At 40.1% G+C, this 15,094-nt stretch overlaps 1 protein-coding gene across 2 annotated transcripts in view; it reads left to right on the top strand.

Annotated features, from left to right (window-relative positions):
* Nucleotides 1-15,094, top strand: part of HTT (huntingtin) — a 107,218-nt gene that overhangs the window by 36,823 nt on the left and 55,301 nt on the right. For both annotated transcript variants that reach the window (XM_081021484.1, XM_081021483.1), the window contains 14 exons: nucleotides 107-247; nucleotides 1,091-1,249; nucleotides 1,342-1,439; nucleotides 2,453-2,592; nucleotides 2,738-2,801; nucleotides 3,466-3,566; nucleotides 4,875-5,021; nucleotides 6,397-6,517; nucleotides 6,703-6,779; nucleotides 8,867-9,021; nucleotides 10,340-10,542; nucleotides 11,139-11,265; nucleotides 12,586-12,713; nucleotides 13,341-13,451. In XM_081021484.1, the coding sequence (XP_080877610.1) occupies nucleotides 107-247; nucleotides 1,091-1,249; nucleotides 1,342-1,439; nucleotides 2,453-2,592; nucleotides 2,738-2,801; nucleotides 3,466-3,566; nucleotides 4,875-5,021; nucleotides 6,397-6,517; nucleotides 6,703-6,779; nucleotides 8,867-9,021; nucleotides 10,340-10,542; nucleotides 11,139-11,265; nucleotides 12,586-12,713; nucleotides 13,341-13,451 (1,772 nt within the window). The remainder of the gene's footprint in view (nucleotides 1-106; nucleotides 248-1,090; nucleotides 1,250-1,341; nucleotides 1,440-2,452; nucleotides 2,593-2,737; nucleotides 2,802-3,465; nucleotides 3,567-4,874; nucleotides 5,022-6,396; nucleotides 6,518-6,702; nucleotides 6,780-8,866; nucleotides 9,022-10,339; nucleotides 10,543-11,138; nucleotides 11,266-12,585; nucleotides 12,714-13,340; nucleotides 13,452-15,094) is intronic.

Here is a 15,094-nt window from a genome sequence, read left to right as displayed (position 1 = left end):
CCAGGTGAAACTATTACAAACTGAAAGTGTGGTTGTTTTGTGTTATGCAATTAAATAAATTTTATTTCATTAAATGTATAGTCAGGTACAATTATCTTTTCTTTAGCACTGGTTCCTGATAAAGATGTAAGAGTCAGCGTAAAAGCCTTAGCAGTGAGTTGTGTAGGAGCAGCTGTTGCACTCCATCCTGAAGCTTTCTTCAGCAAACTCTATAAAATGCCTTTTGAAGCCACCAAAGAAGAGTGTGGTATGTTGAATTTCATATTGTCTTGTTTGTATTCTTGTGAAAAAATAAAACGTTTTTATTTCTGACTAAATTGAAATTTATCAGATATCTTGTCTGTAGTGAAACAGTCATCTGTCCATAGTTGGAGCATTGCCATTATTACCGTACCTGCTGACAGGGAAGGAATGAATAAAGAAACGTGAAATCAAGAAATTAAAGAAGCCACTCTGCTTCAGCACCCAGAAATACATATTGAAAGAATTCCTTCCTCATGTGTAAACTAAGAACTACTATGTCATACTTTGAGGAATATCAGCAATTCCTGTTTGGCTATAAATCACAATGACTAGCTTGACAGCCCCTTGGCACTTCCAGTAAAGGTTAGGAAACTGGGATATGCTTTTTGCGGTGGCAACATGGGAATTCTCTTCTTACTTTCACGTAACTTTGGCTGTTCCCAGATAATGTTGGAGAATTGTTGCTTCATGCTTAGTTCCAACTTTATAAATTGTTTGGAAGTACTGCACACATCCTAGGTGTTTGACGTTTTGCCAAAGTCAGTGGAATTTCAAAGCTGGAGATCTAAGTTTTGATTCTGTTAATTAAAAAATATAATCAACTACAGACATATTTACCTGTAACAAAAAAATGGAAGTCTAAGACTAAAGAGCATTTTCTCCTTTGTGTTTATTATCCATTCCTTTGATTTATTGTTTTCATGGATTTTATATCTGATATATAATTTGAGCCTTCCTTTAGAAAAGTCTAAAAGCTTATTTCAGCACTGTGGAAAATGGCAAGAAACAGAAAGCCTATAAACCAAGACAGAGTTCTTTATTATCTGTACCTAATTTATTTTTCTAGAAGAACAGTATATAAAGGATATTGTGAATTATATTGATCATGGCGATCCCCAGATTAGAGGAGCAACTGCCATTTTATGTGGAACAATCGTTTATTCCATTCTCAGTAAATCTCGCTTTGATGTGGAAAATTGGCTAGCAAACATAAGAGCTTCAACAGGTAATAACCAGGTTAATTTGTAGAATCAGAATTTATACCATAAAATGCTTTCAGTAGTTTCATTCATTGTCTTTGTTTTTTCTTATTCCCAGGAAACAGCTTTTCACTAGTAGACTGTATACCCTTATTGCAAAGGACTCTGAAAGATGAGTCATCCGTCACATGCAAACTGGCTTGTACAGCTGTACGGGTAAGCAGAAATCTCTCTAAAATATAAGATTTGAAAAGAAGAGCAATCTCTATGGTCTTGTTGCAGAGGCAGGGATTCACAAATACAGTTACGAAGCAGCCAGCAGTAAACAAAGATGCTTTTTTCCACAACCACTTTCTGCAGCACAAATTGATAGACTTTTTGCACCTTGGACTGCTGATCAACTCATGGTTCTGTGGGGTGATGCAGGATTCCATTGTCATAAGGCTCCTATGGTGTGCTCCTGTGGTGTCGCAGAGCATATAAACTGCTAGAGCCAGGCAGTGCCCTTTCCCTGCTTTTCCTCCCCGCTCCCCGTCCCCCAATCCTCCTCCAATATAATACTCCAGGAGCTTGAGCTTTTCTTCTTTTCTCCACGCCTTCTGTTTGTGTACCTTTGCTTCCTTGCTGTGTGTCCCTGAGGAGTCAACGGGCCCCCTGCTGTCCTACTGCTCTTACTGTCAAGATGTTTCTTCTAATTGTCAGCAACATTTAACCATCCTATAATTTAAGACATTCATAGGCAAACTCTGGCCCTCCAGATGTTTGGGACTACAATTTCCATAATCCCTGACCACTGGTCCTGTTAGCTAGGGATGATGGGAATTGTAGTCCCAAACATCTGGAGGGCCGGAGTTTGCCTATGCCTGATTTAAGACCTTTAGATCTAATCCTGCCCTCTTGGTCAGCAGACAGGTCTTTGCCCTCTTCTGTGCAACAGTCCTTCAGATTCTGATGGCTCATCTGCATGATTGCTTTAGTGCACTAGTGATTTTTATTATTTTTTTGCTGCGGGAGGCTTTCTTTGTTTTCCTATTCAATGTAATAAATACTTCACTTTTATTTATTTAGATGTTGCTGTATTGATAGATTTATCATAATAGGCAGATTGTCCAGTTCAAAAATACTATGCAAATACTAAGATTGTAAGCTTTTATAAAGTTTAAATGCTATGTACTACTATGTACTAATTATACTATTTAAAACAATTAATTTTTTGTTTTCCTCCTTAGCATTGCATCATGAGTTTGTGCAGTAGCAACTATAGTGCATTAGGTTTAAAATTAATGGTTGACCTCCTTACACTGAGGAATAGTTCCTATTGGCTGGTTAGGACTGAGCTACTGGAAACCCTTGCTGAGATAGATTTTCGGTAAGTTATTATTTCAGAATTTTGTTCCCAGCTTTAATTACATTTTTTCTTTTAAAAATTAAGTTATAGTTGTTACTCCTTAAGGCTTTGCTTTGCTCAACTTTTAACAATCTCTTGTACTATATTTCCCTATCTTTCATTTAAGGCTAATCAGTTTTTTGGAAGGAGGGGCTAACCACCTGCACAGAGGTGCACATCATTATACCGGAGTGAGTAATTGTTCTATTAAACTCTTCACTTTTATGGTTGTCAGGTTTACTTAACAGAAAGTAGCTATTTAATTCCATGTTGAAGCAGATGGATTTTAATGCATACGAAAAAGAGACAGGGGCAGCCTGTTCCGTTTCACCACCTGAGGCGAAACGGAGATCTGCTGCTGACTCACCTTGTGCTTCCGCTGCTATCAGAATGCCTCTTTTCTCACTGAACTCTGCCAGAGATGGGGCATTGTGGAAAGCGTTGCCACTCATCTTCTCGGCCCCAGGGCAAGGAAGACAAATGGCAGTGCCATGCACCAGAATGCCTCCATCTTGCTGGCTAGAGGGGGTCACTGCAGCAGTGGGGTGGGGTTCCACCACTTGCTCTTCCACTGCCTGAGGCAGGTGCTTCATCCCACCTCATTGGTGAGCCAGCACTAAAAAGAGGCTCTTACATTTTTGCATAGGATTTCCAATGTATCCTTCATGTAACAGGTTATCTATGAATGAGATGCCTTTGAAGATGAAATTAGAATTTGTGTCTTCATTGTTTGACACATCGTGATCTCTAGTGACCATACCATCAATTTTCTTACCTTTTCAATGTGGAAATTGTAGTTAATAAACTGTTGCTAGTAGTTGTAACGTACATGTATTTGCTGTCCAATTCCTATAGCTTTTAAAACTTCAGGAACGCATGCTCAATGATGTAGTCATTTCTCTGCTTGGAGATGAAGACCCTAGAGTGAGGCACGTTGCTGCTGCAGCTTTAATAAGGTATTGGTTAAATTAAATAATTACAATAAATTTGCTTAATATGCCTTTTAAAAACATTCAGTTTGCAATTTTCTGATGCCGTCATTGGGGATTAACTTAGCATTCATGTTATGTGTGATACTTGCATGCAGTAAAGGAATTGCCAGAGTAGAGAGTATTGAAACATAGCACCATTCTGTTGGGTTTGGCAGACTGCAAGACTGTTTCCTGAATTTTGATGCTGCAGGACATAGTTTGGCAGTCCTTGGCTTGGAAACAGAGACTGCAAGTCCTTTGTGAGGACTGAAAAATGGATTTCTTTGACTTGGGGTAGAACCATATTTGAACTCCATTAGCCCATGAAAACCATTCAGTTTATTTCATGGGATGCTGGGAACAGTGAATTGGGCATTTCCTCTCACATGACCTCAGGCAGGAGCAAGGACTTGTGGGAGACAGGCACTACCTCTCAGTATTTTCTCGTGCCTGACTCAGCAAGTTTCTCCTGGCTCTCCTGCTTCTTCAGATAAATTTTCAGTTTTTTATCTCATTTGATTGTTGCTTTATTTTCCCTAGTTTTCCTTAGTTTTAGCAACTTACCCCATGTCTTTGAGTCTTAGGAATGTATATCTATACATATATTCCAAAAAATATTTTGTCCCTCCCCACCCATTTGTTTACCTTAGCAACCTTAGTTCTTGTTTTTAGTTTATTTAGTTTACTTTCTTGCAGAGCATCCCTGTATACTGCTCTCCCACAGGGTCGCTAAACATGCTCATTTTGTTGCACTCTGCAGCTCATTTTGCCACGCGCCAGTTTATTGATCAGATTTAAAGATAAATGGAGGAAGATCCTACCCGAGGCTTCACAATTGCGGCTCACTTTCAGTGGCCGCTGACTCCATATCACCACCTCATTTCTTTGGTGATTTCACATTCTAGGAAAAGATAGCGCCATGGCTATTAGGAAGAGCCTCTGTGCTAGAGAGATTGTGTTGGAGCTCAGATGTGGAAGTTTACTAATAGATCTACTAATCTAAGCAGCTTTTTCTATAAAATATAAAATATGTTCGTCAGTGCAGCTATTAGATGTTTGAATATGATTTGTCCATGAATTAAAAATGTTGGCCATAATAAGTTTTGTTATGTGGAGTAAAATCTGAAGCGTTTAAGATTCTTCATGGTAGTCAGCCTATTAAGGCTTACAGGTAGTGTTTGCTTTAAATGAATATCACACTTCAATCTTGAAGACGAAGCTTGCATATAATCTAAATTTCACTATTTTTCCATAGTTGACCCTCATTGAGGCCTTCTGTTCTCTTTGTTTCAGGCTGGTTCCAAAGCTGTTCTATAACTGTGACCAAGGGCAAGCTGATCCAGTAGTAGCTGTGGCAAGGGACCAGAGTAGCGTCTATCTAAAGCTGCTAATGCATGAAACTCAGCCTGCTTCTCATTTTGCAGTAAGCACTATCACCAGGTAGAGTTACGCTTTATCGTCTCATTGCTTGGCAAGAAAACTATGTTGAGTCAAATTCCTGCATAGCCAGCTGGACCCCATTTCTTTACAGCATTCAAAACAGTTTTCACTTCTCCCTCAATAGCAGCTTCTCCTGCTTTTGATCGAGGATATTTGTGCAATAGTGTCTCATTGATGCAAGCGGGTTGTTCATGGTAAATTTGCAGGAATAAGGACTTGTTTTACACTGCATCTTAAGGCTTGAAGGTGTTGTTGTTGTTGTTTTTTGTGTGTGTGTGTTTTTTTTGGTGTTGTTTTTAAACTTTTAATTTCCAAAATAAAATTACAGAAACAAATTACATTCCAATACCATGATGTTACTGGGACGTGGGTGGCGCTGTGGGTTAAACCACAGAGCCTAGGACTTGCCGATCAGAAGATCACAGTTCGAATCCCCGCAACGGGGTGAGCTCCCGTTGCTCAGTCCCAGCTCCTGCCAACCCAGCAGTTGGAAAGCATGTCAAAGTGCACGTAGATAAATAGGTACCGCTCCGGCGGGAAGGTAAATGGCATTTTTGTGCACTGCTCTGGTTCGCCAGAAGCGGCTTAGTCACGCTGGCCACATGACCCGGAAGCTGTACTCCGGCTCCCTCGGCCAGTAAAGCGAGATGAGCACTGCAACAACAGAGTCGGTCACGACTGGACCTAATGGTCAGAGGTCCCTTTACCTTTACCTTTACCATGATGTTACACCGTTTATCTCAATAATAAATAAAAGATGCATGTTTAGCTGTTAACAAAACTGAAACCGTTAATCCATTTCTCCTACATGCAATATCCATTAATATATCAGTTTCTGCAATTTCCAAGACTTGGGTTAACCATTCTCTAATTGATAAAGCTTCCTAGCTGCTATTAATTTTTGGTTTGTATTTTTACCCTGTGAGTATATTTGGGAAAGGGATTGCCAACCTGGTGCCCATGGTTTAAGAAATATTATAAAAATATTTTTGGGATATTTTGGCGGCAAGGGGAATGATAGGACTCTCTGTGTGTGTCTGTTTGAGAGAGATGCACTTGAACAGAGAAAGAGGGAGGTGTGGGGGGTATATAGGTTTGTGTGTGTGATCTGTGAGAGAGCAGGATGTTATTTATTTATACCCCACTTTTTCCCCTGACGGGATTTGTGGCAGCTTGCAGATAAAAACAAGAACCGCTAAAAATGTAGAAAAATCAGTGATTAAAACCCAACAACCCTGGGAATATACATCAGGGAGATCTCACACGGGACGGTGAAGATCACAAATTATATTCAATTCCTCCCTCATTCAACAAGGTACTATTTAACTTTTAAAGGGAAAAAGTAACGCCTATTTATTTATTGCTTTTGTTTTAGAACATACAGAGGATATAATATACTACCAAGTCCAACAGATGTCACAATGGAAAATAACCTTTCTAGGGTTATTTCTGCAGTTTCCCATGCCTTGACAACATCATCAACAAGATCTCTAACAGTGAGTTTGTCTGGAAGTTTACCAGCTGGGTTTCTAAATATATTCAGATGATGTTTACATCTTCTGTGTATAAAGCATTGATATCTCAATCATCCATAATGGAGGCTCAGGGTGGGAATGCTGCGTCATGCTTCATATTTCCCCATGTTATTGATAGAAATGTATTTTCTGTTTTGGTATTTTAGTTTGGTTGTTGTGAAGCTTTGTGTCTTCTGTCCACATCATTTCCAGTCTGCACCTGGAGCGGAGGATGGCACTGCAGGTATGTTTCTTCCTCCTCTAGAGTTCATGTTTACAAAAACAGAGGACCCGTCATACGGTCTTATTAGCTTATTTGCCATTGAACCCTAAAGAGAATGAAATTTCAAAATTAGTGTGGTAGGATGTCATATCGAGGTCTAGAAAGTCAGATAATTTTAAAAGATGGTTTAACTTAATAAGTATAAAGGTGTGAGAAACAAAAACTTTTTCCAGTGAAGAGGAATATGTGGTATTCGAGTATAAGGTGGAATAATTTTCTTTTCAGAAGTTAACATTTTATACAGCTTACTTTTTGTGTGATACTTACGGTAGTTCCTTACTGCTCTCATCAAAGGCATGAAAACCTGCTAGAGAGAGCGGATCAGAAATGTTAATTTTAATTTTTTGTTGGGATCTTTTAAAAATTCTTAGTAGATAACGGATGTCTGTGCGAGCCTGTGTCCCTCCCTCCAGATGTTGGTCTCGAACTCATATCTGTCCCAGTCACTATGGCCAGAAATGATGGGAGTTGTAGTCCAACAATACCCAGAGGGGAACAAGTTCCCCATCCTTGGTCTGTATCGTCCTTTCTCTGTGCCTGTTGCCTTATGGGAATTATACTTGCTGATGGTGGATCCTTTCTTTGCCAAGAATACTTCTCCAATAGAAGTTTGCATCATCTTACATTTCTGTGCCATGTTTTAAAGTGTCAAAGTCAAAATTTAGATATTCAAAAGTGAAGATTGTTTTTAAGCTACCGGTATTTGATAGTAAATACTTTCGTTTTTCTTTGTCATCAACAACAACAAAACTTCAGTGATAAGCTTTACCACCAATTTCCTGGCTAATTAGTAACATTGTTATAAAAAATTATCCAACAATTTAAGAGATGTTGCTTGATTTTTGCCCCAAAACTCAGTACCCTTTTGTAAAAGGACTGGCAGAGGCCAGAGTGTAAGAGGGTCCTTAAAAAATACCAGAGTAGGACTGCGTCCTTACTTTTTTCATTAACTCCTTTTTTATTTCCTTTCCCCTTGTGACCTTGGGCAAGGGGCGGGGGGCTATTCCTTCACCGTTGCTGGGAGGATAAAGTCATGTATTGCTCTCACCTATGAGGCTCAGCATCTATCCACCCTGTTACAGATTCCTGCACACTTAAGAGGACAACTTCAGTTGTCCTGTTCACAAATTTTAGTCAGATGACCTTCACACTTCGAACATTTTCCTTGGTTTTATAGACTGTGCTCACATCAGTTTAAGACAGATGCTTTCTATTTTTCACATCTTCCCAAAGATCACCTTAGCTTCTGCACCTCACATCGTGAGGATGTATCCCATGCCAAGCAGAGACAAGAATGTTGATAATTTACCATGAATGGGCCTTCTAGATTGGCATACAAATATATCGACAGCCACATTCCTTCCTTCCCTCCCTCCCTCCCTCCTTTTGTGGTTGTCTCCCCTCTTTCAAGTCCACACTCTTAAGTGGATGCATCAAATTGTAGTCAGTCCCAGGTAGGCTGATGAAGAAGTGGGGGTTTGCTTCTTGCCTCTCTCTCTCAGACAGCAAACTAGAATAGCAATTCCAGATAGAGTCTAGTCCTCTGTGTGTGCATGTGTTGGATCCCTCTGGAACAAGCTGCTGTGGGAACCTTGGAAGATAGTCAGTTTATTTAATGATTGATGCCAGCTTTTCAGAGTAGTTGATCTTGTCTGGAAGCCCCAGATGAAGGCCTAAGGAACTACACAGACATAGGAGCATAACCTGGTTGGAACTTCATGCTATCTACCAGGCCTTCTTGGATTTAGTTGGAGATGTGTATTTCCATATTTAGCCTTTGTTCAGTTCCCCAAATGCTAAAGAATAAGGTTGCTAGAAGGTTCACTTCATAATTTTACACGAGCTAACTTGTATTGCACCTGTAGTTGCATTGCGTCAGGCCAGGGAACACTACAGACCACTATGGAAACTTTTGCTAAAATTCCAGGATGTGAGGCAGGGACATTTTATTTGCATTTTTGTGCTAACTTTTGTATATTATATTTTATTATGCATTATAGTGTATATTGCCTTTTGTGGAAACTGACTGTTCATAATTCAACTTCCAGTTTTACTCTGCTGGGTTCTACTACCGAAGACTCTCAAAAGAGTAGCACTATTGGTATGGCTGGTTTGGTTCTGTCCCTGCTTTCATCCGCTTGGTTCCCACTGGATCTTTCTGCACACCAAGATGCTTTAATACTGGCTGGAAATCTGCTTGCAGGTAGGAAGCAAGTTCAGCAATGATGATTTAATCTTAATCAACAGCTTACTGCTGTCACTCAGGTTCTCTCTTCTCATTCTTTCCTTTTCCATGCACTGGTAGCATCTTATTTGGGCTGTCGCAATGTTTCATGTATGAAAGTGCCTTGAAGACCGTTCAGAAACTAATGTTTGGCAGAATACAGTAGTGTGATTATAATCTGAGACCAGATATAGAAAACATTCAATTTTTGCAGTGAATATACTAGTTACACGGGTGGCGCTGTGGTCTAAACCACTGAGCCTAGGGCTTGCCAATCGGAAAGTCGGTGGTTCGAATCCCCGCAATGGGGTGATCTCCTGTTGCTCGGTCCCAGCTCTTGCCAACCTAGCAGTTTGAAAGCACGCAGTGCAAGTAGATAAATAGGTACCGCTCCGGTAGGAGGGTAAACGGCGTTTCCGTGCGCTTCTCTGGTTTCACCAGAAGCAGCTTAGTCATGCTGGCCACATGACCCGGATAAACTGTCTGCGGACAACCATCAGCTCCCTCAGCCAGTAAAGCGAGATGAGCGCCGCAACCCCAGAGTCGTTCGCAACTGAACTTAACAGTCAGGGGTCCTTTTTTATACTAGTTACAGGTCCGTTTCCAAGCACAATTAAAAGTGTTTTTTAAACATATATTTTAATTTTCTTCAATAAATAAAGCATTCAGATAACATCCTGGTTTTACAGCATATGCTTCAGTGTAAGGAGTAAGGTGCCCTGGGTGGCACTGCCCTAATTTCATTGATCATTGGTAGGGACAAATAGCTATATTTAAATGTGAAGATGGCACTATTTATACCTTGTTCCTAGCTCCCACCCCACCTCTTGTGCCCACCGGCCTGTGTGTGCTGTTGCTTAAAATGCCAAGTGGGGTACATAATAAGATCTAACTCATCTGTGATTTGAAGCTGCCTTATCAGAGCTAAGTCAGACAATTGGTCCGTTTTACTCAGTATTGTCTACACTGACTGGCAGCAGCTCTCCAGGGTTTTATGTCAGGGTCTCTCTCTGCTGTATCTGGAGATCTGGTGATTGAGCGTAGAACTTTCTGCATGCAAGGCATGTGTTCTACCACTGAGCTACAGTCCTTCCCCTAAAAAGAGGAAGGCTTACTCATTTATCAACCATGTGTTTTACACACACACACACACACACACACACACACACACAGCCCATGTGTGATGATAGGTAGATAGATAGAGTGAACTCTGGTTAGGTACATTTACCTAATACATATTCAAGACTTCTTTAATATATAATTAACTTAAGGAATTTGCTGCTTGTTGCGATTTCAGCTAGTGCTTCAAAATCTTTGAAAAACCCCTGGACTACTGAAGAGGACGCTAACGCTGGTGGTGCTAAACAGGAGGAGCCTTGGCCAGCTCTAGCAGACAGAACTCTTGTCGTTTTGGTAGAGCAAATTTTTTCCCATTTGCTGAAGGTCGTTAATATTTGTGCTCATGTAATGGACGATGTTGTTCCTGGTTCAACAATAAAGGTATGGCTTTGTTTTTCTAGTGATATTGCTAAATACTTAAGCAGCAATAGTAGTATATGCTTTCCCCATTTCGTTAGGAATAACTGAAATGTCACAAAGTAGTGCAATTAAATAAACTCCAGTGTTGTCACTCGGCCATCCAGAGCCAAATTTGGAGGGCTGGGAGTGGGGAGAGAGTAAGGAAAAGTCCCATCAGAGAAGCAGATGTCGCTGTTTATGGCATTGTAGTTGCTCTCAGTTAAAGGTATTACACTACTATTGTCTCAGTTAAACACTACTATTGTTTATGGTTTTTTCATAATTAAAATAAATAGTTCAGTTAGATGCAGAAAGAGTTTCATCTGTTCTTTATAAAAAAATTTGTTAGAATTAGGCTCTAAAGTTTTTTAAACGCTTATCTGAAATGTAATGATTTGCAGTTTATGCCATTTATATGCTAAAATGGTTAATGCTAAGAAGATTACAGATTGGCATTTTCCTTCTTTTCCTGCAGCATTTTGTTAATGTGCATGGTGTTCTTTGGGAACATAGTTGATTTTTTTTTTTTTACTAAGCATAGTTGTGTGTTGTTGTTTTTTACCGATACTTTTTTATAGGCAACTTTACCATCTCTAACAAATCCACCTTCTCTGAGTCCAATTCGGCGCAAGGGAAAAGAGAAAGATGTTGTTGAACAGACATCTGTACCAATGAGCCCTAAAAAGAGTAGTGAAAACAGCCCAGGTAGGTAGGATGGGTCTGTCAAGCTACGCATAGAATAGCATAATAAAATTTTTGTATTTTCTAGTTCAGTTTCTCCCCCCCCCCCCCCGGCACTGTCCTATTTCTGCTTATATAGTACAATATTTGGAAACTCTGTATCTTTTTGTTGAGTTTTCTGACAAAACTGTTTCTTTCTAATCTTGTAATTGTTTTATAGTCAGAATAATGGGTACACATGAAGCTGGCTCATTTATTAGGTTTTTCATATCAGGTCTAAGATGGTTAAATATAAAGGCCAGGTTTGCAAGTCACATTAAACCATCGTTTCTTTTTTTTAAAAAACTTATGATGTAAGTGATCAGCCTTGTGGAGGCCCCACCCCCTGCGGAAATTTGGTGAGTGTAGAAGGGTCTGCAGAGTGCAAAAGAGAGGAAGGAGAAGCCCCTTACACAAACAGACACCTGCTCACACCATGTTGGACCTCTCCCTGCTTGATGTCTGGATTTGCACAGAATATGCTTACTGTGAGAGGGGAGTTATTTTTTTGTTTTTATTTTATTACGTGTTTTGTTTTCTCATTTTTATTTTTCTGTTGTGAACTGCCATGGGATCTTTGGATGAAGGGCAGTATGCAGATTTAATTAATAATACTTTAAAAACAGGAGCCTAGGGAAAAGGCAAAATAAAATTGATCACAGATTCATAATAATATTATAGACCCATAGCAGTTTCAGATTTCGGTGGGATAAGAAAGGGTTAACTGGGTTGGGTAATGATCATTTCAGTTCTCCAACTGCTGGGCCAAATACAGCCAAAATGGCCCCATCTGTACTTGAAAGAACCCTGTGGTTTGCAGAAGTGCAACTAAGGGGGGAACTAAAGAACAGAATCCCCCCAAAACAGTCCTGTGAAGAGCATGCAAGTCCCACTTAGAATCATAGAATTGTAAAGTTGGAAGGGACCCCAAATGTCATCTAGTCCAACCTCCTGCAATGCCGGAATCTCCACTAAGGCATCCATGGCTGATGGCCATCCAACCTCTGCTTAGAAGCCTCCAGAGTCCACCACCTTCTGAGGGAGTCTGTTCCACAAACAGCTCTTACTGTCAGAAGGTTCAGTCAGAATCTCCTTTATTGTAAATTGAAGTCATTTGTTGCAGTCCTGCTCTCCAGATCAGGAGGAAATCAGCTTGCTCCATCTTCCATGGGACAGCCCCTTAGATATTTGAAGTGCATATATATTTAATCCACAAAGTGATTACACAGAGAATCGCTGTCATCTCTGGAGGTCAGTTCTAAGAGTTTAACACTAATAGAAATATATATATTTTTCATTAACAAGCTCCCAGGCAAACTGATGCTTCGGGTCCTGTTCCAACAAGCAAATCGTCCACACTGGGTAACTTCTATCACCTCCCTTCATATCTCAAGCTGTATGATGTTTTGAAAGCTACCCATGCTAACTATAAGGTACTATCTCCTCCTGCACTTAAATCTATCTTCCAAACATAGTGTGTCTGCATGCTCTGATGTTACTGAGTTAATTCATATTGTAAATTATATTTTCTTAGGGTTCCAAGTCATAGCTTAGCAGCAAGCATTAGAGAAGCGTGTTTTTTGTTTGAATTCTTGAGCCCACTTGCTGCATAAAAACAACATACAGAATACCTAAATGAAGCATATTAAATTTAACCCACAAAATTAAATGAAGCGCAGCCTTATTTCCAAACCTTTTCCTGCTTAGCTTTCAGGACCATGGTTTTCCAGATTCTGAAGCTCCTCCATCCGTGTGGTTGTCACCTTTCTTACTTTTCTAGCTTTGTTTCTGTTTCTTTAAAATAGACAAATACAACAAAATTAAGCAGATAAAGTTTTCCCACTCCTCCTTCTTTCTGCTTGGAAATGCTTCAGTTCCTTAATTTTTTTGTAGTAGGTTCTGTTTTTGATAGCAATCCTATGCCTGCCTATTAGTAGTCTGTTGATAAGTAGTTTGATGGGGTGTATTATCAGATAACTGGTTGCATAGTTTTACAAGCTTGCTAAATGGTTATTATGGTCTTAATTTATTTTTATTATTATTTTGTATCGGTGGATAAGGTTACACTGGATCTCCAGAACAGCAACGAAAAGTTTGGTGGATTTCTGCGGTCTGCTTTGGATGTCCTCTCTCAGATTTTAGAGCTTGCCACCCTTCAAGATGTTGGAAAAGTGGGTTAATAATTACTTGTAATGCTTTTTAATGACTGTGTCACTACATCAACTAGAGAAACAAGTCTTAATCATTTTACAAGTTATCATCAGACTGGATGTGATGGTGTATTTTGTTAAATAATTCCTGCCCCTATTGGTTGGTACCAGAAGTTGGCTATAAAGATTTGGACTCCTATCCTGAGAACCCCTTCAACCCCTTCCGTCCATGCCAAGATTTTTTTACATTTCTTTCTACTTTCAAATCCCCAAAAGTGGCTTAACAAGCAGCCTATCAGACTCTTAAAAGAATGAAATGAGTCAGAAGTCTCAGTGTACATGCAAAGCTTGTCAGGTAGTTCAATGGGCCATGATTTTTGACAGAATCCAGGAGTGTGTTTGTGTGCACACGTACACCACAATGATATCAGTTGAACTTAAGTATACGTAAACAAAGCTACGATTTGCTCGTTGTTGGATCTGCCTGTTCTATTTGGGGATCAATGTGTCCCCTGTTTCCAGACACAGCCCTTGTGTGTTGCATGATAAGCCATCCTTGAAACTCTGGAGAGGTTTCTTAGCAGTCTCCAGAGCAGTTGGAGGAGGTGCTATTAGAGTAGCGGTGCAAATGAAAAATAGCACTGCTTTCCATTTCTGAATCATAGGAACAAAGGAAGCTGCTTTTATACCAGGGGTAGAGAATCTCTGGCACGGGGCCCAAATTTAACTCGCCATGGCTCACAATTTGGCCTGTGTGCGGTATCTGTTGTGGGGCAAGTAGAGACACATATGGATTGGCTGCACAACTGCATTCCTCATGGGGAACTCGGATCACACGGCCAGTCCCTGCAGAAAGCAGAGTTGAAGTCCATGCCCATCAGCTGACGAATGTTGCCTCTAACCCTCCTGAATGGGTTGTGAGACTCAGTTTCCCCATTGGGAACCTGGTCACGCAGTCAGTCTCTGCAGAAAGCACCTTTGCCAGCCCTACACTTGGCGCTTTGTGCTTAGGAAGTACAGGGCAAGGGATTTTGACAGCTGAGTGAGATAGCTGGGTGGCTAATGGACAGGTAAGCTAGCCTGCAGGGGTGGGGACAGGTGACAATCTGGCCCGTTGGCCCAAAAGGTTCCCTGCTTTATATTGAGTCACACCATTGATCCATCTACCTCAGTATTGTCTGCAGTGACTAGTAGCTCTCCAGGATTTCAGATGGGTTTCTCCTATCCCCTACCAGGGGATGGACTAGGGCCCCTTCTATATGCAAAGCAGATATTCTACCACTGTCCTTACAGATACCCTTAGATTTTAGGTATGCTTCACTCAGTATATGCCATCACAATGAAATGTTTAAAATACACAATTTTGAAGGACTATTTACAAGTGTTTTCACTGATCTACTTGCCGAGGTAACATTACAGAATTACAATTACTTTATAAACGCCCATGTAAAGAAATACTCTGGGAGCTATGTCACTATTATCATTGATAACAATATTTATTCTTTGTTTTCTGTTCCCCTCCTGTTCCTTAATTTAATAGTTCAATATAATAAAATTGATGTGACAATAACAAGCTCCTCACATCATGTGATATGTGTGTGTGTGTAGCAGTATCTTTATAAATAAAGTCTGGCTAAATTGCAACTTTTTGAAATTTCTCTGTT

This window comes from Podarcis pityusensis (assembly GCF_964106645.2).
Source record: "Podarcis pityusensis genome assembly, chromosome: 9".
NCBI lineage: Eukaryota > Metazoa > Chordata > Lepidosauria > Squamata > Lacertidae > Podarcis > Podarcis pityusensis.
Note: the sequence above shows the minus strand (reverse complement) of the source record. Positions and strands in the feature narration are given on the sequence as shown.